Source organism: Artibeus jamaicensis, unplaced genomic scaffold (assembly GCF_021234435.1).
Source record: "Artibeus jamaicensis isolate MK-2021 breed Jamaican fruit bat unplaced genomic scaffold, CSHL_Jam_final scaffold_3151, whole genome shotgun sequence".
Taxonomy (NCBI): Eukaryota; Metazoa; Chordata; class Mammalia; order Chiroptera; family Phyllostomidae; genus Artibeus; species Artibeus jamaicensis.
In genome coordinates this window covers 7,029,343-7,055,680 of record NW_026522037.1, presented here as the reverse complement: position 1 = coordinate 7,055,680, position 26,338 = coordinate 7,029,343, and the positions used below count along the sequence as shown (strand labels likewise).

Sequence of the window (26,338 nt, the reverse complement as noted above, 5' to 3'; positions counted from 1 at the left end):
ACAGCAAACACTTGGTAACAGAGTGGAGGAGAACATTCAGGAAAGGCAGACTTACTGCAGGGTGAAGCCCTGGGCAGGAGCGCAGGGGCTTCAAACAGGCAATGCAGTGTGGACCCCTGAAGCAGGTTGAAGGAGAATCAGAAAGACTCAGATGCCAGGCTGAGAGGACTCTGCTCTCCAGAGACCAGCTGGTGTAAGCTGGTGGAGGTGGGGCGTGGGGCAGTGTGGTGCTGTGGTTAACATGGCTCCCTCTGGGCCAGGCAGCCAGGCTCAAGGCCCAGCTCAGCCTAGATTAGCAGGACGACCTTGAACAAGTTACATAATGTCTCTATCCCTAAGATTCTCATCTGAAAATGAGACCAGCAGGGGCACCTTACTCTTGTGAATATCAAACAAGGTGATCTACATAATAGGTGTTCATCACAGTTAACCGTCTTTACCGGGAAGGCACAGTAGTGTCTGGGCTTGATTCCTGCCTCCGGGAGGGACGTTGAGCCGCGTCTCCCCAGGAGGCAGCCTGGCAGGTGTAGAGCGCTGTCTGGCTCTCAGGGCGCGTTCACGTCGCAGTGTCTTCTGTTCCTCAGGCGATTTCTACGGGGTAAACAGGGCCTGTGTTGGGAGCCTGCTGGCCCCCTGCCGAAGTGTGCCTGCCAGGGCCAAGCCAGCGTTAGTCCTCCAGGCTCCCGGATTCCTGCAGGGGTTTCCTGCAGCCGACCTGCAGCCAACTGGAGGCTCTTGACTTGTTCACTGGGGGCCGTGGACATAGGCAATGGGGAAAACTGTTAAACAGGCCAACTCAAGACGTACACAGATCGGTATTTCCCAGAAAAGTGGGCTCGGTCCCTGATCAGGATACTCTCCAGACACACTTGGTAACGTTCACTTTATCTCCAAGGTGGTGAGGATGTTGGGCCTTGCTCAGAATAACGCTGAGACTTCCCTCCAGCCGCAGGCAATCAGAAATGTCCATGGTCGGGACAGTTTTGTGGCATTCAGTTGCCTGCTATGCAGCAGTTTCACTTTCACCAGAGATAGATGTGTATTTTCAGATTTTATAGGCTAGATGGTGATTCACTGGAGCTACGGAAACTCTAAGCCCATAAATGTCACTAGATGTAAATCGTGGAAGGCTAGAGGCATCTAGGTGTTCTGAAAGGAACACTGGGCAAAAAGTAGAGGGTCTGAGATGTAGACCAGCTCTGCCCCTTTTTGGGCAAGTGAATTCAGCGCTCAGGGCCTCAGTTTACTCAGCTGCAAAAAGGGGGTAGTGATGGTGATCATGAGAGGGGTAATGAGGGCCGAATCAAGTGAGGTCGTGCGTGTGGAGGGCTTAGCATAACGCCAGACAAACAGCATCTCTGAACGGTTAGAAAGTTCTCTGAAGTATGTTTTTCATTTATCGCTTCGAGAATTTCTGAGAGGGTTCATCCCAGTGAAAACCAGGAGAGTTGGATGTGTGTCCTTTTTTCCAGTCACTGGTTATCCTTGTTTTTTTTTCCCCCCTTATTTTTAGGGATAAATTCTGGAAGGGCAGAACCATATCCTTATTTTCAAATAGATTCAGTTTGGCCACATGTACCACACGTCAGCATCACGCTGAGCTCCTTTCCCTGTAGCTCGGAAGTAAAGAGGGAGCTGTCCCACGAGAGAGGCGGGCCTCTCCTTCCCACGGGTTCCCTTGGTTCACCAGGGGTTCCCACATGTGTTCGGTTTCAGTCATTCAACTTTGGGGTGGGGTGGGGTTGGTGGGTCAAGGATCTGTTGGAGAATCTGATAGAATCTGGGGTGAGTGGAGTCTGTCACCAATAAAACACTCAGAAGCACACGGTTTTGAAAGTGGGGGGCTTGGAACTACAGCACTCACATGGCCGGGTCTCTGAAGACTCAAGGTTAAAATATGCTGGTCTGGGGTGAAGACCTCCAGACCAGCCCCTTCTGGGTGATCAGCCTCAGCCTTTCTTGGTGGCCCAATAGCTGGAAGGAGCAGAGAGAGCACTAGCGGCTGGCATCCTCCGTTAGACGGGAACTCCTTGTTACTCGGAAGGTGATCTTTATGGCAAAGGATAAACATCCTGTTCTGCTCCCCCTGTGCTCATTCTGCATCTCTGCAGAATGCCCTTCCTGCGGCTCTGCTCAGAGCCCACTTGGCGTCTTTCTTCAAGGCCCTCAGCTGTCATCGCCTCTAAGAAATCTTCCCTGAGTCCTCAGCTGGAATTTAAGTGTCTCTTCCCTATACCCCGGAGTAGTAAATACATATGTCTGTCATCACATTAAGTCGCACAGTGATATGTCTGCTCACCTACCTGATGGTCCCTCCCCCAAACTGTGAACCTCCGTGTCAGGTTTGATGTCCGACTTACTCCCGTGACCCAGAGCTTAGCACGAGCCTGGTCCCTGGAGGATGCTTCATCACTGCGGGCTCCCTGGACCCCTCGGCCTGTGTGTCTGTCTGAAGCCCAAGCTCCTCCCTCCCTTTGTTGTGTTCACATCGGAAATCCATCGGCACAGGCTGCTGCCTGACTGAGCCTGTTGGCAAACTCCGTACACAGACCTGGGGAGCGGAGAGGGTTAGTGGGACTGGCAACCTGCGGGAACTCCGGGGCGGGTGACCACTTACAGTAGGCAGCCACATCAGCCCTGGCGCTCCACTTGTTTCCAGAATGCGAGTAACAGAATTTCTGTAGTTAGGCAGCTGTCACTGTCGGGGCTGGGGGCACTCATGTATAAATCTGTCATGCAGAAGGGCCGAGTGGGTACCGGGCAGAAGAGTTGGGAATGGCCCCAGGTCCTGAGGCGCTGGGGCCAGCGTTACCCAAGCCCAGGAAGTGGCAGTTCTGTAGAATTTTCCCTCTCTTTGCTTTTCTTGGCACAGAATGCAATTTGCGTGGGAGCAGGGGACAAGCCCATGCATGAGTATCGGTCTGTCGTGTACTATCAAGTCAAACAGCCACGGTGGATGGAGACAGTCAAGGTAACGATGATGATGATGATGATGATGATAGCAGCAAACATGTATTCAGAGGCTGTGAGGCACAGCACCCCAGCCCAGTGTCCAGTGGTGTGTTGGGCGGTGGAAACGGTGGCCCGCTGGGGAGCACGGGGTTTTCTTGAACACCCTGCAGGGGCCCAGGACCTAGGCACTGCGGACCTGGAGGACGGCCCTCTCGTGCACGGTACCAGCTCACTGAGCTGTGTCAGTCTTCTCGCAGTGACAGGACTTGTGAGCAAATGTGAAGCTATAAAAGGCCACTTAATACCTGCAAGTGGCATTAATCACAGCTCTCGTCACATTACCAGATTGTCACACTGAGCAGAAGGGAACGGCGTGCATTGGAAGAAGAGTTTGGAATTAATTCAGTGAACAGTGAAGCTGGATCACAGCTTCAAACGTCTCTGCCTTGTAACTGGTAGCAGCCGTTGCTCAGCCCGTGCTCGAACCCAAACTCAAGATGTTCCCATAACGTGCTTTGCAGGGATCCCTATTCAATCCTCAGAGGTCCCTGCCTAGTCACCTATATTCCTGTGTGTTCCTCAGAGGGTCTCCCTAAACTCCCCGCCTTCAAACTGATAGCCGGCCAAACTTGGGGGCCTGAAAGCTATTGTGCCAAGGTGGCGTTCTCTTCTCTGTGTTCTGTTGCACCCCAAATATATCTCTTCATTAGCCCTTGTCCCATGGTTGGTGTAACTGCATTGCCCCCTGTGGACCCCGAGCTCTGTGAATTGCAGGGACTGTCATCAGCATGGCCAGTGCCTCGCGTGATTGCAGCACAGAGTAACCATTCAGTACTCGAGGAAAGAGCAGATTGGACTGCAGCTGCCAGAGGGGCCCTCGGTTCTTTTGTTCTGTGTGAAACACATGAATGGGGACCTCTTCAGGCTCCATTTTCATTGCCTGGAGCAGGAGACAACCCAAAGTGCACATCTGTTTGGATTCTAATAGGTGTCTGCACAATGTAAAGCTGTCCCTTTTTAAAAGCAAAGTGGTTTCTCGGAGGTAGCCGAGCTTCTCTGCCTTGGCCTGAACTGTGCATTACAGAGAGAGCCGTAGGCTTTGGTGGACGGGGGCGTGGCGGTGGGGGGGCAGGAGGCAGGGGGCAGTCCAGAGCCAGGCCAAAAGCAGGCCACCCACTGGACAGTGAGATTGTGGTAACCGAGGACTGATTATCTCAGCTCAGTGTCCTCGGTGACAGAAGCGTCTGGACGTGTGTCTAAACAAGCTTGGTAATGAGGCCTAGGATTTACTCAAATATTATTGGATTCCAGCATTTTCATTAATTCTCATAACTGGGAGTCCTCAGGCACAGCCCCTAATGAGCGCCGTGGATTTGCTGAGCCCGGCTGCCACGGCCAGCCCCCCAGAGCGCAAGGAGAGCGTGCCCTGCGCCACCCTCTGCAGCGTATCGCCTCCTGTGCTCAAGTTATCTGACTTTTATATCAATTTGGGGAGATTCATTCTCCCTCACCATAATTTACAGACCTCTTTTCATTGGCCGGGATTGCAATTTGCTAAATGGATTACATTTGGTGCTTTATTTTCTCTTCATAGCTAGTTCTTATGTAATTTATTTACAGTTCATCGGGCTTGATGGGCGGGCAATAAATCAGCTCACGGCGCTCTCGGTTAAATGGTCAGGCTGCCTTTTGGGGGAGGGGCTGGAGTGGGGGGAGGCTGGGTAACTCACGGTTTCCTGAGCTCTGGTTTCTGCCTGCGGAGGTGGCCGTCCCTATCGAAGACATGCAGAGGATCCACCTGCGGTTCATGTTTCGACACCGGTCATCCCTGGAATGTGAGTAGCCGACCACCGGCGTCCCTGTGGCACTCCTTAGGCAAGAGGAGGGGCGCGGCTGGGTGGCCCCCCGTGTCCTTTCCTTTCCTGACCTCACAATGCTGTTTACAGCCAAAGATAAAGGAGAAAAGAACTTTGCCATGTCCTATGTGAAGCTGATGAAGGAAGACGGGACCACACTGCAGGACGGATGCCACGACTTGGTGGTCCTGAAGGTACCCTCAGTTGGAACTGACGCTGCAGCGAGGGGGCTGCAGGCGGCACAGGGGAGATGGTGGGATCGCTTTGTGGTTAACAGCGGGGGCCCCAGGATCACACCCACCACGGCTCACCAGCTGTGTGGCCTTGTGCAAAATCTGAGCCTCTCCGGGCCTCTGTTTCCACATCGATGGGCCCTCAGTGAATGACTGTGAGAATTACACGAGGCGGTTCATAGAGATATGAGAATGGTGGGTGTAGGGAACACTCGATAGATGGAAAAGACTCTTATCACACGCAGAGCGGGCCGGGGACTCTGCAGGCCCCTCTGTGGGACATGCAGACCTGCCACACCAAGCGCTGGACAGGTGCTTCACTGCGGCCTCTGGGAGACAGCAGGACTCAGGGTCCCGGTCCCGCCGCCGACCAACTGCAGACTCATCTCACATCTCGTCCTGAGTCTCACCCTCCTGTTTCTTAAGTGGTGATGGGAATTTTTATGACGCACCAGTGAGATGACCCATGGGAGAGGGGACAGATGTCAGCCATCCTTGTTCTGCATCACGAGACTTTGTGTTCGGAAAGTGGGAAGCGCGCGCCTCGATGACGTCTGTGTGCTTTCCCCGACCCCTCTGCTGACAGCAGGCTGCCCCTGCCGTCACCTGGCCGGAGGCGGCGCTGTGGCTGCAGAGCAGGGCCAGGCCCGGTGCTGAGCGTGGGCACCGTGCCCTTTATCTTGGCTGTCTCAGCCCTGGAGGCTGAGGCGGCTCTTTTGTCCGAGATCTGCATGGAAAATACAGGCTCATCAAGGCTTTATGACACTTCTCTGAGTCTGCCTGGCTTTTTCAAACCACCCCCCCTCCTTCTGGGCAGCCTCCGTTTCATCATTTAGGACATACCAAGGTAGTTGTGGGCTTGAAAGCCATTCTTTCTCAACAGACTGCAAACTCATTGAGGGCGGAGGCCCCGTTGCAGTCAGTTTCCCGTTTACTCACCTTCCTTACGCCTCAGTCTCCTCGTCTGTAAAATAAGGATAATAGTATCCGCAACGGTTCCAATTGTCATGAGGCTTAAATGAAGTGAACTAAGGCATATAAGGCACTTAGAGTGGCATCTAGTTCAGAGTCAGGGCTCAATAAATATTAACTCTCACAATGCTTATGTCTAAGCCTTCATTTCAGCATGCCACGGGACTCACGTGGGCATCACCTAAGGGTTCCGTGTGCGTTACTGCCCTTCAGCCTGCTTGAAATTGATAGGAAGTAGGTAATACGATAGATTCTCAGCTTCACCATGAGAAAAATGTGGCACAGGGAGACCAAGGCATATGTCCGGGATGGCCCAGCATTGTGAACGGTACAGCAGGGTCTGGAGGCCAGGACTTTGAGACTCCGGTGCCTTTGCTGTCCACTTCCTTAAGGCGATTGATTCCTTGTCTTGCTGGTGCATGTGTGTATTAAGATCTCAAGAGTTTGGGATGAATGAACATGCCCTATCTGGGAATCTTCCATTTCCTTTTGCCATGAATGAAGTCCACAGAGCCCTTCACTGGCAGATCAACTCGCTGTCCATGAATGTGACCTTGGAGAAACAGCTCTGCCTCACCAGCTGTTGTGTGTTGCTTCTGTGGTGAATTCCTCCCTCTCTCTGACCCTCCCCACCCCGCACCGTGTAGTCGGGCCACCACAGGCTCTGCGTCGTGTTGGGTGTACGCCCCCGGCACAGGGACGGGGCGTAACCGTGGTGTCGCTTCCAGGGGGACAGCAAGAAGATGGAGGACGCCAGTGCTTACCTGACTCTCCCCTCTTACCGGCACCACATGGAAAACAAGGGGTCCACTCTGAGTCGGAGCTCCAGCAGTGTTGGGGGGCTCTCTGTCAGCTCCCGGGACGTGTTCTCCATTTCTACCCTGGTGTGCTCCACCAAGCTCACCCAGAACGGTAAGGGAACCACCGAGAGGTGCATGTGTGTGCAGACCCAGGATGTCCTGACGTGGACAGTGTGGGCCAATGGTAGTGATTCTGCTTGTCTGCACTCTGTTTCAGTGGGCTTGCTGGGTTTGCTGAAGTGGCGTATGAAGCCTCAACTACTGCAGGAGAATTTAGAGAAATTGAAGATTGTGGATGGAGAGGAAGTGGTCAAGGTCGGTCCATCTACCAGTGACGGAGCCTTGGGTCACGTGTGGCTTGGGGTGGAAGGGGCGACGTTTTTTCCTGACAACGGAACAGACTGTGTCAAAGTGCCATGAGAAAACATCACTGGGCACTCTGGGGGGTGGTTTGGCTGAATGATGTTAATTGTCGAGCTGCAGACAAGTGTGGTTGCTCTTAGTTTCTGGAAACAGATCAGTATGAATGTGGGTCCCGGCTCACCTGGCTGCCAGCTCTGTGTGATACCATTATGGACATGACGTGCTTCTGGGGGTTGTGGCGAGCATTCAGGTGGTGATGTTCAAAAGTTACTTGGCGCAGTTGCTCTCGCCCATAGCACCCAGTGACTAACCTAGAGCATACAACGTACAAAATGCACCGGAAGGTAACTTTTGTTGTTACAAAGTGCTGCAGTGTTATAATCTCTTAGTACCACCTACACATGACTGTTAGGTGTGAAAAGTACTGTTGGTTTCTGGTGCTTGGAGAGCATGATGCATCAGACTCGAGGAAGGGAAAGACGCCAGGGCTCACACTGCGGTAAGTGGAACGAGCAGAAAACAATGCAGATGTCGAGTGTATGGTTGTGTCGCGTGGCGGTGGAGAATATAGCGTCTGAAGTTCAGGTCTAACGAAAGCCACCCTGGTCTCCAGCGCCATGAGCTGGGTCAAGGGCTTCCCCGAGGTCCTGGTGATCCTGTTTCTATGAGGAACCTGGTACAGCTGGCGGCTCCGCGAGGAAACATCTTCATACGGCAGCTCTGTGTCTTGAGGGGCTCTAGGAGGTGTTGACCCGCCCCTCAGGAGGGAGGGCTTCACAGAGTAGTTACCTGTCTACACACAGAGGAAATGTGGTTGAATTTCCAGACCAGTGCTTCAGATGTGCACTGTCGACCCACTTCCCTGGTCGGGCAGAGGTGGGAATTTCCCCAGACACCCTTCTGTGAGGTCCACCAGCTTCAGGCAGCTTAGAGAAAACATCTGGGAGCAAATTCCATTGTCTCCTTTTCTGCGTGATTTTTTAAAAGTTTGTTATTGAAGTAAAAAATTAAAATATGTATGTATGTATGTGTGTGTATAGTAGAATATGTACAGAGCATTTATTTTAAAAGTACAATTCAATGTACAGGGTAGGGCAAAAGTAGGCTTAAAGCTGTAAGTATGTGAAACACAGCGTTTATTCTTGTATTATCATTTGTTAGTTACTGTATCATTTTCTGTACCAACAACTGTAAACCTGCTTTTGCCCCACCCTGTATTTTCACGCACGCGCACACCCGTGTACTCACTCCCTAGACCGAGGTCCAGAACATTTTAGCATTGCAGTGGGTTCCCGTGTGTGCTTCTCGGTCACCCGCCCGACCACTTGGGGTGACTACCATGGTTGTTGGTGGGTTTTTGCCTGTTCTTGAATTTCATGGAAACAGACTAAGAAGGAGCGTGCACTCTCCTGTCTGACTTACCGGGCACAGTGCTCACGAGGACCGTCCTCATCGCTCTGTGTAGACGTGGGCTGCTGGGGTTTGCTCTGCTGCACGGCGGTGCCACCCTGTGTTCGTCCACTGTGCTGTCGGTGAACAGCTGGGGTGCCCGGAGCTCCAGTTCGTGGGAACTCGGGCCCCTGGACCAGGGCACACGGTGTGTGTGCATGCTCTTGTTCTCTGAGAGCACGGAGATATGCACGGAGAGATGTGTGCACGGAGAGATGGATTTCGGGGTCACCCGCACTCTTCTTTAATACGACCTTCACTCCTCTGTCCAGTTTCTCCAAGACACTCTGGACGCCCTCTTCAACATCATGATGGAGCATTCTCAGAGCAACGAGTACGACATCCTCGTCTTCGATGCTTTGGTAAGAGAGGGGACAGGTGTTTGCGACATTATTCGCCCATGTGTGTCTCACTGAGAGAACCCTGAGAACTTACGGTCCTTGTGTGGCCCCATTCGTGAATCTTTTGGAGGAATCGTGACCTGGGAATGGGCCGCTGGCCCCCTTCAGCGTTTTGGAGTTCACGTGTCTGTGTGGGCAGAATGAACGAAAGGGAATCTTTGGTGCTGGTGTCAGATGGGCGGGGGTTGAAAGAACATGAACCGATACTGTGAACAGTGGCTTTAGCTTTCCGTGCTAGTCACTGGCCAGGTTGTAAAGGGCCCGCAGTGTGTCCTAACTCCCCTTTTTACCTGCTTCTCCTTCATAGTCTGCAACTCACCAGTCATTTTGCCCCTTCCAGAACCTTTCAAGGTGGAATGCCATCCAGCTCTCTCTGCTGCTGTTTTCCTGAATTGTCTCTTCCTTCTCTCACTGTCCCAACTTACACTTTCTCTGTGTCGTGTCCAAATACACATAAGAAACATTTGCATTAGGTCATCAGTGACCAGCAGAGTGTTAATACGTGACGTTTACATGTATAACGAGGTCACTTGGAGTTCATTGTGACTTGGTCTAGTGCGTCCCGTGGGGGTCTCCTGGAAAGCTAGCCCTAAGGAGGGAAGCTTCCTGACAAAGAGACCCTTTGAGCCAACCATGTGGGGAGGTTTGGAACCTTGCACACTCTCTTGGGGAGTCACGGTGCGCGCAGATGCATTAAAGACCCTGATTCATCCCGTAAGGAAGAAGGCGGTCTCATGGTGACAACCGGAAATGTCTCAAACTTAACGTGACCGTGAATACTTTGATCTTGTCATATTCTGTAGCATGCTGTACGAAACACTTTTTAAAATACTCTCTCAAGGACATGCTTATTTATTTTAGAGAGAGGGAAAGGGAGGGAGAGACAGCAGGAGAGGCACATCAATGTGAGAAAGAAGCATTAATCTGTTGCCTCTCATATGTGCCCCAACCAGGGACCAAACCTACAACTTAGGCGTATGCCCTGACTGGGAATCAAACCCTTGGCCTTTTGGTTTATAGGATGACGCCTCAACCAACTGAGCCACACTGGCCAGGGCTGCACAAACGCTTTAGGAGAGACACTACCTTAACGAAAAGGACTTAAGATATATCAGTGAGCTAATTCCTGGGTAAAAATGTTCATAGGGGTTCAGTTGTACCATGTGAATGTGGCTTCCTGCCCTGGGTCTGTCCCGAAAACACTGATTCTTTGCCTCTTCCTCAGATCTACATCATAGGGCTCATCGCTGACCGCAAATTCCAGCATTTCAACACGGTTCTGGAAGCTTACATTCAACAGCATTTCAGCGCCACCCTAGCTTACAAGTAAGTAGCTGCACCTCCTGCTTGCCCTGCCGGGGTGCCTGGGGCACGAGGAACTTGAGGATTTTCCTTTTGTCACTAGCCCGTGCAAGCTCTCCCTTTTCTGACAAAAGCCAGTCTGTGCCGGGTCGTGCAGATCACATAAAAATGTGCACACCCATAGGCTGCTTTATGGTGGCAGAAGTGTATGGATGTGTTCATTCATTCATTTAGCCAGTCAGTCAGCTACCACTTACTGAGTAGCTACACGTGATAAACACTGGGATTCAAAGGCCAGGGAGAAAAAAGCAATGCCAAGTAGCTCTCTGTAGCTTGGGTATAGGGCCCTGAGTGTTAGAGATGGATTGGCGCTGGGAAGGCTGGTGCAAGCCTGTCTGTGAAGGGTCTTTGAAAGGAGGTTAAGTAGTTCAAAGTCTGCCTTGCTGGAAATAAAGAAACATGGAAAGTTTCTAAGCAAGGGAGATTCATGATATCACCAGAACATTTTCTGTAGGAAAAAACGCCGACAAAGACATTACCGCCACCATTATTCCCAATCATACTCTGATTGTGACTAGTTTTCCTAGTCAAAGGATTTTTCTTCCTCACTAGTGTTTTTCTTTGTTGGCTCTCTACAGGCAGGAAATAATTATTCACTCTCTGTATTAAATGTAATTTTTAAGCAGAGTTATTTTTGTGGTTGTAAATGAGTGAGTAAGCTTAGCTATAGCACCACCTTTAACCTTTGATTGAAAGCCTTATAATTTACTGAGCAAACTAATTACCATGCCGTGGGGTGGGAAGAGATGTATTTTGAAAATACAATCCCTTATTCAGGAAACTGATGACGGTGCTGAAGACTTACTTGGACACCTCCAGCAGAGGGGAGCAGTGTGAGCCCATCCTAAGAACTCTCAAAGCTTTGGAGTATGTGTTCAAGTTCATTGTTCGGTCAAGGACCTTATTTTCACAGTGAGTACTTGTTAAGTAAGGGCGATTGATTAGCCGTGCATTATGTTGGGGTGCAGCAGAGTTTGCACCACTGGGGAAACTCTCTTATAACCAAATTATAACCAGTGGTCAATTAAAAGCAACTTAAAACTCAACTTACAGAGTTATGAATGGGTAATACTCACTCCTTATAAATTTATATGGGAAAAAAGAAATCTTAACATGTTGTAGAATTATGTCTCATCCAATGAACATGATTTACGAGCGGAAGCTCTTCAGCACTTCATCTAACATTCCTCATTTGGTCTGATGTATGGTGAGGACTCTCCAGGAATCTGTTCCATGGGGGCGGAGAGAACAGAGCTCAGAGAGTTTGGTGTTTATTTGGCTCTTGGAGGTTGTACATGACGGATGAGCTGGTATTTGCAGTTGACCCGCCTGTCCTTGATATCCTAGCGGCGTAAAAGTAAGCTGACGTGTGGAAGTACCTAGGAGATTTGGCATTTGATGGGCAGTATCACAGAGGCTAGCTGCCCTTTGAAAGGGTTTTAGAGATGGAGGTATTCAAATGCAACTTGCAAAGGAACACTTTATATTCCTGGCTGTCAAGGCAGTTAGGTTGGGGATTGGTTATGTGTGATGGGAGATAAGAAAAAACACTGGGAATGTTTTGTCCAGATTCTTATCAGTGCATATGAAAAACACTCAACTCAAGCGGACTTCTGGAGAAATGGGACTTGGTTATAGTTTTTGTTATTGAAAAATCCAGAGGTAGAGTGGCCTCCGGCCTGGCTGGATTCAGATGCTTAATGTCACTGGGGTTCTCTCTCTCTCTCTAGATTTTGCCCTTGCTTTTCTTTTGCTGGTTGCCTTCTAAGGCAAGTTTTCCAAAGTTGAAGCCGCTTGAAACCTCAGGTTCATATGGTATCAGCTTAAGCAACCCTGGGCTCCTTGTTGTTCAGCAAAATCCTGTGCCAAAAACTGTGTTGGGTCAGCTGCTAATAAAATCTTAAGCCATGTGAGCAGGGTAATGAATATGCAGATTGTGTAGTCACGTGTGCACCTGAGTCATGGGTTGGGTCAGCCACTCGTTTAGCTGGATACTTGTTTAGTTGTGTAAAAGAAAGCAGGAGTCTGTAATCATCATTTTGATCCTGACAATGGTTGGGCTGCCATGGCTTTATACTTGACAAAGAATCTGAAATGGTTAATCATTTGGGATTCTCTTCAAACAATTGTTGAGATTTCAGGTGATAAATAGAAAGAGCTGAGTGTTTTGCACCACGTCACAGAAACATACATCATTTAGGTTATTCTGAAAAGGGAGTAGCTGTTTCAATTCCTCTGGTTTGTCACTTAGTTAAGGGAGAGGCTGTGTATTAAAGTCAGGGGTATTCTTCCAAGTTGGAGAGATAGTTGTCAATTATTTGAAACCAAATAGGAGACAGTTGTGGGTCTTCCTAAGGGTTGAGTTTCTTGGAGGAGTTCAAGTATTCAAACATCATAATTCCAGATTAATAGGAATTAATCTTGCAAGTGAGATCTTCACATCTACAATAAGAATATATTCTTTTCATTTGTCCTCTGCCTGGTTTTTCCTTTTGGTCTATTTACTTATTTTGTTGTCCTTCCTTCCTTCTCTCTCCTTCCCTCCCTCCCACTTTCCCTCCCTCATTCCCTTTCTTCTCCCTTTTAGTTTTTGTCTCTTCCCTCCCAAGAGCAGAGCATTCGCACGTACATTTGCTTTCTTCTTCTCTGCCCAAGGCACGTCATCTTGCAGCGCCCCCAGCTCCTCACTCAGTGTGAATTCAGTGCTGCCGGGACTCCGGTGACCCTGGGCTTCTTCAGGAGTGAGGGGATCTGAGAGTCCTTACTGTGTGCCCAGTCGCAGCGCACAGAACGTCACTGACGCTCAGCACTGCCTGCTGAAGTCCATATGGCAGGCCGAGAGAAGGCCTTTGGTGAGAAGAGATGGCTCTGAGGTAACCCAGGCCTAGTCTTGAGTCCTTTCTCATGAACATAAATGCGGGCAGACCCGTAGGCAGGGTCTCGGACCTGGTGCTGAGGGGAGGTAGATTTCTTGTGTCTCACTCATTTTCGAATCTTCAGCAGTGGTTTGCTCTCCAGTGGATCCTCAAGGACTTTGGGAAGTGACGAGGGAACTTTCCCCTGTGCTTGGAGGGCGCTTTACTTAGGAAACGAGAAGATAGACGTTTCAACACTGTGCGATTTCCAAGCCAGCTGGTGGGAAATTGCAGTATAATGATTGCTTTGGGGGCTTCATTGTGTCTGTTCCTGTCGTCCCTTTGTCCTCGTTCCTCGTGCGCAGGACAGCAGCTGATCCAGCTCCCCTTTTGTCTCTGCACACACAGCACACAAGCGTGCAAAGGGCTGGGATTTTCCTGGGTCCATGTGCAGAGTGCAGTTGGATGAGGGAGGAAGAGAAGATGCTGGTGAGGATGGGGATGCATTTTTTTAGGACTATTCACTTCTGTCGCATTGCCAAAGAATGTGGTTTTCCTGTCCCCTCTTCTTACGTCACTAGCTCCTGAGTCCAAGCTTGGGGCAGGTGTCTCTGGACAGGTGCGTGTGCCGTAGCTGCCACAGAAGCTGGCAGAGCCGATCCGAGCTTCTGCCATAGGGAGGCAGGCTTAAAAATATGGGAAGTTCCTGAATTGTAGAAGGCGTATCCAAAAGATGTTGGGTGGCCACACATATGACCGGTATCTGCTAGGCTTTTCTAGAATGACAGAGCTCGTAGGAGATGCAGAACATAGCAAGGAACTTTCAGAAAGCTCTGCACCAATTGAGCTTCCTGACAGAACTCCCTGCAGTGCCTTTTGTCCTGGAACTCAGACAACCAGCTGAGCCAAACCGCAAGGTTTCTGAGCTGTGGCCTTGCCAGGAGCCCGGAGCAGCCTGTGGACTTGCCAGCAGCCCGGAGTTTCCCTGCTCCCCAGGATGGGCACTGACCAGCCCCCCTTCTTGCCGGCCAGGCCCATAGAGATGAGACTGCAGCACCTCTGTAAGGGTGGCTCTCAGAGAGAGAAGACCCCACAAACGGGGCTTCACTGGGCTGTTGCCCCCACTTGTCTGTGTTCCCTACAAACCCCAGTGCTGCTGGAGGCGGGGGGGTACAAGGGGCAGTGTGGGGTAATGGTTAGTGCTGTACTGCTCATTGTTGGCTCAGTGATGGTCAGCGTTCTTATTGGACAGGCCTTGGAGGGGTCACATTTCTGTCCCTATAAAGGCCTGGCTTGCAAACTGAGTGACCCAGCCTCTCTGAGCCTCAGTTTCCTCATCCATAGATGGGGATAAACCAGCTCTCAGCGTTTTGATGATGAAATGAGATTCATGTACGAAGTTCTCCACGTAGAATCTGGTACTTATTCCACAGACATAATAAATGTTCGCCATTACCATGTTTTCACCCAGGAGAGAAGCTGGGTGCTCACTTCAAATTCTCAGATTTAAGTCAGTAAAGGGGAAGTGCTGATGTCTTGATTCATTCTCAAGACTTGGCCTACTGATCATGCTAGTCGAAACATTTCTTTCTGTTTAAGAGGAGGGGATACCTCTACCAGGTGCCTGCGCTTTCCGAGGTCCACAATGTGGGGACTTTTACAGCCTCGTGGGTTCACTTGTCTGCCGCTGACCCGCTGGCTGGGTGCTGCTTACCTCTGCGGCTTCCATGGGCCCATGTGTGAGCTCAGGCCCCTCCGACCCAGCAGCCTGGGCCCAGCCCTCTGTCTCCTGCTTGCTGTGCTGCTTTTGCATCACGCCTTCTGCTCTGTTGCACACCCGCTTATTCAGTTCTTGCCTCCTTCTCCTTCTCCATGTGATCCCCGCCTGGTGGGGTTGCTCCGCCATCCACAGACTCCTTCCCCACCGTCATGCCCACCCCCTCTGCTTATGGGAGGTAGACCGCTCAGTGGTTAAAGGCACAGTCTCCAGAGCAAGGCTACTTGGGTTTGAATTCTACATTTGAATTCTGCCACCACTATGTACTAATGCTCATGACCTTGGGCAAATTATTTCATCTGTCTGAAGCTCAGTGTTCTATGCAAAACAGGCTTGCATGTGAAAACCCTTGCAGGGCGGTTGTGCCGACTAAATGAGCTAATGGGTGTCAGGCACTTAGCACGGTGCCCGTCACACAGCAAGTGCTCGCGGTTGTTACTATCATCGGCTAAGTGAATTTTACTTATTATTCCCATTGCTCTTCACAAACACCCTGTGGAGAATCGCATGTCCTGACTTCACTGCCTCCTGCTCGCTCGCTCTGGGCCAGCCACGTAGGCCTTCCTTGCTGTGGCTCAGGCTCCTGACGCGGCCTTGGTGCCCTTCCCCAGATGGCCTTGCTCCTGGGTCTCCTTCGCTACCCTCTTTACAATGGAAGCCCCGCCCCAGCGCTTGTGACTCCCCTCCTTTCACTCTGCTTTCTGCCTTATTTCCTCCCCGTAGAACTGGTCACATGTTAATGTGCTGAGTAACAATTTGCTGTGCTCCGGTTTAGGCCCTCTCCCTGCTAGAACGCCAGCTGCAGGAGGACAGTAGTCTTTGTTTCGTACTGTACCCCGAGGCCCGAGAACAGCACCCGGGTGGGCTGGCATTCATTCCCTGTGAAATGGAACTACAACTCTGGCCCCCTTCACAGATAAGGAAGCTGAGGCTTAGAGTCAAGCTCAAAGGTCACACAGCCAAGAATATCCGATTAAGCCAGTTGAACAACTGCACTTTTTCGGGGTCAGGTGTATGTAAAGTGCCGTTGGCCAGGAGGAGAGCCTGTTCCCAGAGCCGCGCCAACTGGGAGTGTTGATTCCTGGGTGCTCTCTGGGCCGCTGAGAGGCACCAGGCTGCTTGGGCTTAGGTGCTATCATCCCCAAGCTCAGAGGATTTCAACAAAGAGAACAGCGATTCGGAGGAATTTCAGGAAAGGCCTCCTCACCATTATGGCAAAGCTGTCCAGGCAACCGTGACTTTATCCTTGTACCTTGAATCCTTGAATGAGGAGGTATCCTTGTACCTTTATCCTTGAATGAGGAGAGAGAAGCTGACAAAGGGCCAGGCGAGCTCACTTTCCTTGGAAGAGAGTCAGGGAAAGAGACACACACTCAGCAACGTGCTGGGAGCCGTAGCATCTCCAGGCGCGGTCCTGTGCCCCACCTGGGGACTGGGAGGCTGGCTGTGGCCCGGCAGGTGCCCTCTGCCTGCACTGGGGCGGCAGCTCTGTGAGTACAGGCCACACCTCAGGTGGTCTGCCCCAGTGGGCTTGCTCCCCAGGGACCAGCGCCATCGCCGTGCCTCTAATTGCCTTCAGCACCAGGTGTTCGGGTGCTTGGATGCTCTCTTTTGCCTTTTTATTTTTTGCCTCTTGCATTACTCTGCCCACTCCCAGCCTCCACCTCGCCCTTCCACTGGTTCAGTTTCTTCTTAGGTAAATAGTACGTGCTAGTTCATCCTCCAGGTCTTGAATGTTAGGCAGCAAGATCGTCTGAATAAAGCTCAAGCATGCTCAGTGTCGCCTGCAGTTGGAGGGAACACGCAAGCCTCTCTGCCTTTTTAAACAAATAAGAATTTAACTCGGAGGTACTTGCCAGTGTGACTTGTTTTCATTGTTCATGTATGACTAAATAGTACAATGTAATCATTTCTTTATGCTGAGCCGGGGCTGGAATTCCAGTCACATTGCCATTCCTGTTCCTCCCGTATATAACGTGTTTGCATGCTAATGCTGTTGATTCCTGTATAAGCCTCTGTTTTTGGTTTTGAATATAATTTCACTTTTTGATGACAGTAATGACCCAGCGAACTGCACTATTGCAGTTAATGGAATTATTTTACGATAACGTTAACTTGGCATCGGATGAGGATGTAAGAGTAAACTGTCATCAAAGGATATTGTCAAACAGCCTCTTCCCTTCCATTTATTATCTGTTGTATGAGTCACTCCAGTGCAGAGGGGGAGCTAACAGCCTATCTGTTGTAAGCGCGTGAAAGGGCTTTATAGGTCATTAGGCCCCATCCTGGTAGCACAGAATGTGCGTGCGCAGGCATTTTGAAGTGGTTCTCTTTCCCCTTTGCATATGGAAATATCGATCAACTTTTATTGGGCGCCTGTTTTGCGACAGGGACTTGGTTCAGTGCCAGGAACGCTGAAATTCATGTTAGACTTCCTCGAGTAGGAGCAGTCCAGTGGGGGGAGACAGACCTGCGGACCAGCAGCCGGCCCCTGGTCCCCGGAAGGAGCCGTGATCAGCGGTACGACCCAGCGAAGGCCTGCACAAGGTTCCCAGGGGCAGAGAGGTCTGCATGGCAAATAGCACCTCAGTAGGGCTGGTAGGTCTTCTCAGAGGAGGTGCCAGCCCAGGGGAGAAAAGAGAACCGCAAAATCCAAGTGCATGTGGTCCTCTACTTACCATGCTTTGACGTACAGTTTGAACTTGACAATGTGCAAACTTGACAATGTGCAACAGTGACACGCATTCAGCAGAAACCATGCTTTGAGTTTGGATTTTTTCCTGGGCTGGCCATACGACGTTCTCTGGCGGTGATGCTGGGCAGCTGCGGCAAGTGCAGCACCCAGCCAGCGCCGCGGCCACAAGGGTGAACCACCCGTAGATAAGCTGCGGTGCATTCGCTGTGCTTGGTGACTTTGCCCAACTGCAAGCTACTGTAGGTGTTCTGAGCACGTCTAAGGCAGTCTGGGCTGAACTATGATGTTTTGGTTAGGTTGGGTGTATTAAATGCATTTTCAGATTACGATATTTTCAGATTGCAGTGGTTCATTGGGAAGCCCAGGAGCAGGTGTGGAGGGAGCTACATAGTGAAACAGAACTTCAGTGCCTCCTCTGCTCCGAGGCCGCACTCACTGAGCCTGTCCCCTGGGCTGGGCCCTGTGTCACTCCTTCCTTTACCTCACTTAGTGCTCGCAACAACAGCTCTACACAGTGCAGGTATTGTTATATATTCATTTAACAGAAGGGGGAGTTGAGGCCCAGAAAGCTGCAGAAGGCGACTCTGGGCCACAGAGCTTGACCTTGGCAGGGAGGGAGGTGTCAGCAAAGCCCCAGTTTTCTGTGCTCTTCGTGCCCGCCATGGAGAGCACGTTGTCAGAGAAGAGCGGTTAGTGGGTGAAGCTGAGCCGGTGGAGGAGTCGGGTGGTGGGTCTGAAGGCACGGGTTTGAGCTACACCGAGGAGGCCTGGAATGCTGGGCCAAGGGGTTTGACCGTATCCTCTCTGCCGGGGACATTGGCCTAGACGATGCCCGCTATTCTCAGGGTACACAGTGAATGCCCAGCAGGTGTGCGGGTTAATCCATTGGGATCAGGTGAAAATACTAAAATTCCTTCATTTTGTCCAAGATGAAGAAATTGAACTATATAAACATTTGACTTGCACTTAGAAAATTAATGGGCATAATTTATAAATAAATAAGCATCTATTGAGAATCACGCTTAAGATTTTTTTGTCATAGGAGCAGCGTGGGAACCCCTGCATGTGGCAGTGGGGAGCCCTGACGTTCTACAGCAGGAGGCTACTACCGGGTTTGCATTCAGGGAGGTGACCCCAGAACCTAGGTTAGTGTGTGCAATATGGTGCTGAGGAGGGGAGGCAGGAGCTCCGTAGTGAAGCTGATGCAACCGTCCAGGCAAGGGACTTGAGCTGGGGTAGTCACCGTGGGGCTGGAGGAAGAGGAGAGGAGGACGGTAAGGGCTTACGGAGGGTGGCATTGCCAAATCGAACTAAATGTGCGAGTGAAATTGAAGGGAAGGGCTGATCTGAGACTGTGATCAGGTGCTGCTCACTAGCCTGGTGAGGACAGGGGCGAGGACGGGGGTGGAGCAGGTCTGCGGGGGAGATGTGGGGCTCGGTGGGACACATGTTAAGTTTAAGGTGTTTCTTGGCGTGGCCAGCTGGAAATGTAGAGCAGGCAGCCAGATACATATTTGCAGTTCAGGAGCATTAGGATGCAGGCATGGTTTTGTTAGAAATCAGTCCAAAGAGGTATTTGAAGCTATCACTTAAGGGAAGCGACTCTCTAAAACTCAGGATGAAACCCAGGGAAGTAGCACGTTGAAGGGATGGGTGAGAAGAGAGTTCTAGGGAGGGCTGGATTCCAAGCCAAGAAAGGGTGTGTATCAGGGAGGGCGTATAGCAACAATGTAACTGGTGCAGTGAGGCGACTGAAAACAGGCCAGAGGCAAGGTATTTTGCAACTAGGAAGGTCTTTGGCAAATTAGCTAGCTGATCCTTTAGAGTTTGGCATCTTCCCCAGTAGCCAGTCAGAAGCCATCAGGGAGCAGAGGGATCAGGTGCAATTGATTTCCCATTATCTGCATGTGAATTAGGCACCTTGCGGGTTGTCCTTGGCCTGGGATAATCCTCAGCTGGCTTCTCCTGCAGGATGATGCTTCAGAGGCTGGGCAAACTCATTTCTCTTTGGTGCAATCTCACACGCTGCTCACAGCAAAGTATAAGACATTCATCTTGTCTGCTCCCATTGTCCTTTTAAATGGCTTAATTTTGCACAACAAGACTATCTGCGGCGTAGGTGGTTGAGGGAAAAGCCACGGCGGATTCCAGATACTCATTCTCTTGGGCTGATGCAGTAGGACGATTTCCTTTCCTTGTCAACTCCGTGTTCGAGGTCTGAAAGCCTGTTCACTGTCAGAATGCTGGCCCTGGCGCAGAAAGGGCTGTTTCCGTCAAATGCCGAGGCCGACAGCTCCTCGGAGAGTGGCTTGGGTGGGAGGTCAGTTCCCGGCATAAATGCACAGCTTCAGGAAATGTGTTTGCAAAGCCCGTCAGTCACTATGGATGTGCAGGATGATGAAGGCTCCCAGTCGCCCGAAGGGTGAAGTTCCCCATGCTAACCTGCTTGGGGGTGCTCGACTGAGTCAGGGCGGCTGCTGTGCTCCGGGATCAACTTGGAACGCACTTCAGGCAGGCATCTGCCCTAATCACGATTTGTTTCCTTAACAGACATGGTTGTTGCCCGGGCTGCTCGCTGTGTTGTGGGGGTGCGTGGAGGGTTTGGAAGGACTTAGGTGTGAGGTGCATACCTGATACTCCAGTGCCTCCCATGTTGGTATGAACTCTCCTGAACCTGAGCGGCCAGCACAGCACGGTGAGGGCCCTGAACGGACTCACGCCGCACAGCTTGTCTGCTGCGTGCACTGCGTACCTGCTCTTCCGAACCTGGGATTTGGCCATCTTCCCAGGCGTCCGTGGGACGGGAGGAATGCGCCCTGCAACCGGTTCACAGGTTGACTCAGGGCCGGGAAGTCTCAAGATGGTAGACAGCTTTTCTGCACGTGGGGGCCTCTCAGCCTTCTTAGAATTGCCCGAGAGCCTACAACTTCTCCAAGGCCTTTACCTCCGCCTTCACTGCTCTTTACAGTACGTGTTCCGTGCAGGCTGGGCCCCAGGACTTGGTTCCCCCCTACTGCCCCTTGAGTTGATAATGAAAGTTTCCATCTGGTTGAAATATTTCTCTAGGGGTAGAGGTTTGGTTCACATTAGCCATCAAGTGATTATTCAACAAATATTTACTGAGTGTCCACTACGGCCCTCTGTGGGCCCTGGAAATGTGGCAACGCAGTGGGCAGCCTTGGGGCCGGTCTGCCGGGACTTTCAGTTTAGCTGGGAACGGTGCCATCAGGCAGATGGTCCTGTGTGCACATATGAACTCGAGGGGAGGGGTGCGAGGTGCCCTGAGGGCGTAAATAGGGGACCAGTCTCACCATGGGGTCAGGGAGGGGTCCCAGAGGAAGTGCCATCTCAGCTGTGGGTTGGCAGGTAAAGAGGACGAAAGCGTGACTGATGAAAGTAAAGGGGGACGGTGGTCCCTGACGGAGCAGGGAGCTCCACTCAGTTGCCCTGTGGGCAGGCCGAGGTGGCCAGAGTTTAGTGACAGAGGGACCGAGAGCAGGAGGTTGCCTGGAGTGATGGGGGGAAGGGCAGACCTTGAGGGTCCTTGAAGGTCAGGCTGTGGGGTCTGCACATTACCCTGAGGGAAATGCAGAGCTACCGAAGGATTTTGAACGGGATGATGTGATCACTTCTGTGTTTTGAGACTGGTCCATCAGACTGGCGTGTAGAAAGGACTGAAGGGGAAAGAGTGAAGGCAGGATGTGAGCTCCGAGACCCCTGCAGGTGGAGGTGATGGGACCGTGGCTGGAGGTGGTGCGGACGGACGGAGCCAGAGTATTGGAAGTGGCTCTGGTGCCTGCAGTCGCTGAGAGAGGAGGTCCTCCGTGTTCTCACCACGCACACACACACACTGTAACTATGTGATGGATGTGCTAACCAACCAAACTGTGGTAATCATTTTTGAATACGTAGTTGCCTCAAATCATCGTGATATACACCTTAAACTTACACAACGCTGTATGCTGATCATATCTCAGCAAAGCTGGAGAAACGGCATTGGGAGGTGGAATTAATGGGGCTTGCTGACCGAGCAGCATTCAGGCTCTTCAAGATCTACCTCTACGTCTCCCACGCTCTGCCTTGGGGGCCTGTGCGTCACAGACTGGGCGGTGGCGGGGGGCGGGGCTCTGCAGGTGGGCAGGCGTGGTCTTGGGTGATGGGCGTGCCCTCTCTGGCTCTTTGACAATAGAAGCCAGTGAGGAATCCCCAAAGTTCCCTCCATGAAAAAGTGGCCCACTTCGAGGTGAGGGACCCAGTACCCAGGGTGAAGTGACCTGCCAGAGGTCAGGACACCGATGCTGGAGTCTGGTTTAGGATTCCGTCCTGGGGGTCCAGACCGCCGCTCTTTCGGCCGCCATACTGCCCTGTGCCCGCAGCCCGTCTGGCCCTCAGCTGTCTTACTCTCAAGTGAGGTTTCCCATACACAGACCTTTGCGTGTTTGAACTGGGCGCTTCCTCGGGTGCCCTCAGACTTCAGAACAAAGAGTTCTAGTGCGCATGCATTTTTAAAGCCAGCACCATTAGTAAGGAAAATGTTAAAACTTCTATTTAACTCCGCACACCAAATGTCAAGACTCTCCGTGGAACAGAGCAGGAAGTCTGGGGTTAATTACCCTAATCAGGAAGCCGCAGGCTGAAAGGATGAAGTTCAGGGGCCCTTGGCATAAGGCTAATAATAGTTTAGAGTAATAACAACTTGACATTTCTTAGCCAATTGTCTCTACCTGGAGTCCATGCCAGGAACCAGGAGGTGGGCAGAAAATCAGCATCTCTTTTCGGTAACTGCAGAAGAAAGTCTGCCTCTGGTTATACGACCTTGAACTAGATCCCCCTACCTCCAGCCCCAGTTCCCGCAGCAAGAATGAGAGAATTCAGGAAAGAGTTCGGGGAAATAGGGTTGTTGAGAAAGGAGCTGGAGGGCAGGACACATTCACCTCAGAAAAAGAGTAGATACTTCTTTTTAAAATTAAACATAACATTTACTTGTTTAAAACCAGAATATAATACAGAAGTATGTAAGGGAGCTGCTGACCTCCACACAATTCTTTTTCTAAGAGATAACATAATTTTTAATCTAATGTGTAGATTTCTAGATTCTACTAGGTGTATGTGGAATCTTTCTACAACTTGATTTTTTTGTGGTCACTTAAGTTACCATGGACACTTCCTGAGATACTAAAGGAAGAAATGATGAGAGAAGCGATCAGAACCTAATTTCTTCTTGGTACCTAAACTTTTAGACCAACGTGGGCCTAAATAAAAAGAGCTAGAAAGGCCCTGCTGACTATTGGCGTCTCTTTCAAGTAGATGATGTGCTCTGGGTTATTCTCTCTGTGTCTTGGAGCCAGGAATGTGCGCACGTGTGTACGTGTGTGTGTTTCTGTCCTTAGGAATGTCGTTTTGGGAACACACTATTGCTAATTATATTGAAGGGAAAACCCCTGAATACTTTTATTTCATGCTCCTGGGGGAAATTACGTGCAGAATTATGCAACTTAATTCCCGCCAGATTGCGCGGAGGCTGCAGCCCCTCCCAGTGGGATGAAGGATGGCACGGCATTCCTCACGCTCTGCTCAGTGCAGAGTCCTCTTCAAGGCTCCTGCCTGCATCTTGTTCCCTCCTTCCCACTCATTTGTTACCCAGGGTTGCCGTGTTCTAAAAGTAAAGTGGTGGACGTTTGAGATGGGTTGTTTTTCTTTTGTTTCTTCCACGTTGTTAACTTCAGTTTTTTGAAATTTAGGCTACTTACACTTCCACCTGAGGCTGTTTTTCTTCAGTGCTTGTGTTAATTTTTGTGGGCTCATCTTAGACCCTTTTTCAAGCAGTGTCCTCACATGTTGAGTTTGCCTTTTTCCCTTTCATCTATGGACAGTTCTTCCCTGGGGTGGTCCACGGGAAGAAGACTGTTCAGGGACTCTGCTTCGCTCTGAGAGGCGATCCCTCCTCTAGTGTCAGAATCTGGGAAAGTAACAGCTCAAATAGAAATAATTTCATCATTGACAGAGGGCTTGGTAGGGGGAGCCGGCCTGAGCCCAGCCTGTTGGCCGCTGGGGGTGGTCATTTAAATGAAGTCTGGGTGGCCACCGTTCTCTTGACCACCAAGGCTACTTGACATTTCACACCGGCAACACTGTAGTGGTCCTGGCCTTTTCTTAGTATCCCTTTCTGATATCTTTTTACTCTCTATCTTCTAACAGAATAATGTGTTACATTTCAGCCTTGTTACCCATGCCGAGAGAATTTCTCTTGCCACCACTGCTCTGGACAGCTCCCTTGAGGCTCATTGTCCCCAAATTCCAGGTCTGAATCTACAGTTTCCCATTCGTTTCAGGCACTTAGCCCCTGGTGGTGGGGGAAGGGGTGGAATGGTGACAAGGACCGTGCAGGGAAGAGGTGAGTCAGGAAGAAGACCCTCTCATCGGAGAATCTTTTCCAGCCCCATCGCTTTGACTTAAATGTGCCTGCTGAGTGCACTAAGTGGTGTCTTTCTGTAAGTAGGATCGATAAATGCAAGGATGATTTTCAGACTGACTCAGCCCCTGACTTGGCTGTAATTATTCTTCATCCCAGGTTGCAGGGAGAGAGGTGGGGAGGAAGAGGTGGGGGGCGGGGAGAGGAGAGATAGTTAGGCTCTGATCTTAGAGTGGTGTGAATTTTCCAGAATAATTATTCTTCTGAAACCACTAATGGCTTAATGGTTCTTTCCTTTTGTAAAGTCACTAATTTACACCTACTCTAATAGACCAAATTATTGGCTCAGGGGCAGAAACACCAGCCAAGTCACCTTGGATTTAGAGCTTAAAAGGAAAAGTGTTAGAGCCAGTCATTTAGCTTCCTTTCCCAGTCCTATAACATCATCCCGTGGGCAAAGGATGCTTTCCCACGCACCCCGACTTGTTCCTGTCTGTCGATCAATCAGCTGTTACTTTGCTCTGTTGCCTGGAGGCAGTGTTGCCTACTGGTTAAAGGAGTGAACTTTGAAACCACGCAGTCTCGGGTTCAAATTCTGACTTGTCATTTACTACTTGGATGACCTTGTACAGTTAGCATAGTGCCTGGTGCATAGCAAATGCTTAGTAATTAGCAGCTGTTATTACCAGTAAAGGTAATAATAAGTCTGCATAGCTGAAGATGACTGTTTATATCATCCTGGAGATCTTGTTTGGGTGCCCTTGGAATTAGCTTCACTGCAGTGAATTCTGGACTCCTAAGTCAGTTCTGCACGGCCGTGTGGAAGGTACTGAGGTTCATTCATTTAATAACTCGCCCTCTGTTGACACATTTATTTATATCTCACTTTGGATGTTCCAGGCCTATGGCTAGCCATGGGGAAACTATGGCAAAGATAGCCTTGATCTTGACCTGCAAGGGGTTTATTCCCAAGTGGAAAAGACAGGCAAGTAGATGGTGATGACAGACAGTGAAACATTCGGACGGGAAGCCCCAGTCGCTGAGCTCAGTCGCTCTGAGAGCTTGTGCTCAGTGCGGTGTGCGGGGCACACCATTCATCCCGGGCAGAGACTTCAGCCGGTGTGCCACAGGAATTTTTAAAATACCTAATTATTTAGTCAGGGGCGCCAGCCTCTTTTACCTTATATTGGCAACTAAAAAAATGATGATAGCCAACACAGCAATGCCCATCCCGTGTGAATGAATCAAAATTATACCTGTGTTTGTTTTATTTTGTTTTTTTTGGTCAGATTGGCAAAAAGGGTTTTTTTCAGTGTGCTGCAGAATTTTAGTAATTAGTTTATGTGTGTCGTGGGACAAAAAAGCTTGAAAATCACTCATCTAAGAAAATGCATAAGTAAGTGGCCTCCCTTCCACAGTGCCTACCGTTGCTGGTGGGGCCACCGAAGGGTCTTGACTTGTGTGACAAGGTGACAAGTGGTACGGCGTGACATCATCGTCTGGGCAGTTTTACTCAGTTCCGTGGAAGATCATGGAGACTCCTAAAGCAGCTTTCATTTTAAAAACCTTCCAAGTAACTTGGGCTTGCTCCCAGGCACTTGCAAAACGAGTCAAGCACGTGTCTCGCCAGGAGCACATCTAGGCAAAGACGCGACTGGGGCGAATCCTGGGGGCCGTGCCACAGCTGCTGGGAGGAAGGGGGTGGGGAGGAGGACAGGCAGCCTGGGGACAGCGCTGCTGAGAGCAGAGAGGGGCCGCGGAGCTGTGCATTTCTGTTCCCCCGTTTGTGCCTCTCTGAAGTTTTTCTTTTCCATGAAACAGAGATAACAGCCCCTACCCAAGTGAGCTAATCCATGTAAAGAACTTAGCAGAGTGTCTAATCTTACGGAGGGCTCAGTAACACTACTAAGATTTCACTAGCATCGTACAGGGCGGGATGGTGACAGTGACCGTGCAGGGAGGAGGTGACTCAGGAGGGAGACCCTCTCTCAATCACATGGCTTTTCCAGCCCCATCGCTTCGACTCGATGCACCTGTTGGTTACCTCATGATTTCTCTGGGGCAGGGGCGCAGTCTTACGTCGGTCCCCACGGCAGTGCCTGGCACACGCAGGTGCCCAGTAATCGTACAGTGATGTTCTTCATGAATGAAAATGCTTATTTCTTTTTTTGATTGATGACACTATTGCTGATGTCCTCATTGCCCCTGCCC

General features: G+C 50.6%; 1 protein-coding gene across 2 annotated transcripts in view; it reads left to right on the top strand.

Annotated features, from left to right (window-relative positions):
• Positions 1 to 26,338, top strand: part of DOCK2 (dedicator of cytokinesis 2) — a 345,180-nt gene that overhangs the window by 54,216 nt on the left and 264,626 nt on the right. For both annotated transcript variants that reach the window (XM_037127870.2, XM_037127869.2), the window contains exons 15-22: positions 2,873 to 2,971; positions 4,715 to 4,787; positions 4,899 to 5,002; positions 6,742 to 6,925; positions 7,031 to 7,128; positions 8,898 to 8,987; positions 10,252 to 10,352; positions 11,166 to 11,300. In XM_037127870.2, coding sequence (XP_036983765.2) covers positions 2,873 to 2,971; positions 4,715 to 4,787; positions 4,899 to 5,002; positions 6,742 to 6,925; positions 7,031 to 7,128; positions 8,898 to 8,987; positions 10,252 to 10,352; positions 11,166 to 11,300 — 884 coding nt within the window. The remainder of the gene's footprint in view (positions 1 to 2,872; positions 2,972 to 4,714; positions 4,788 to 4,898; positions 5,003 to 6,741; positions 6,926 to 7,030; positions 7,129 to 8,897; positions 8,988 to 10,251; positions 10,353 to 11,165; positions 11,301 to 26,338) is intronic.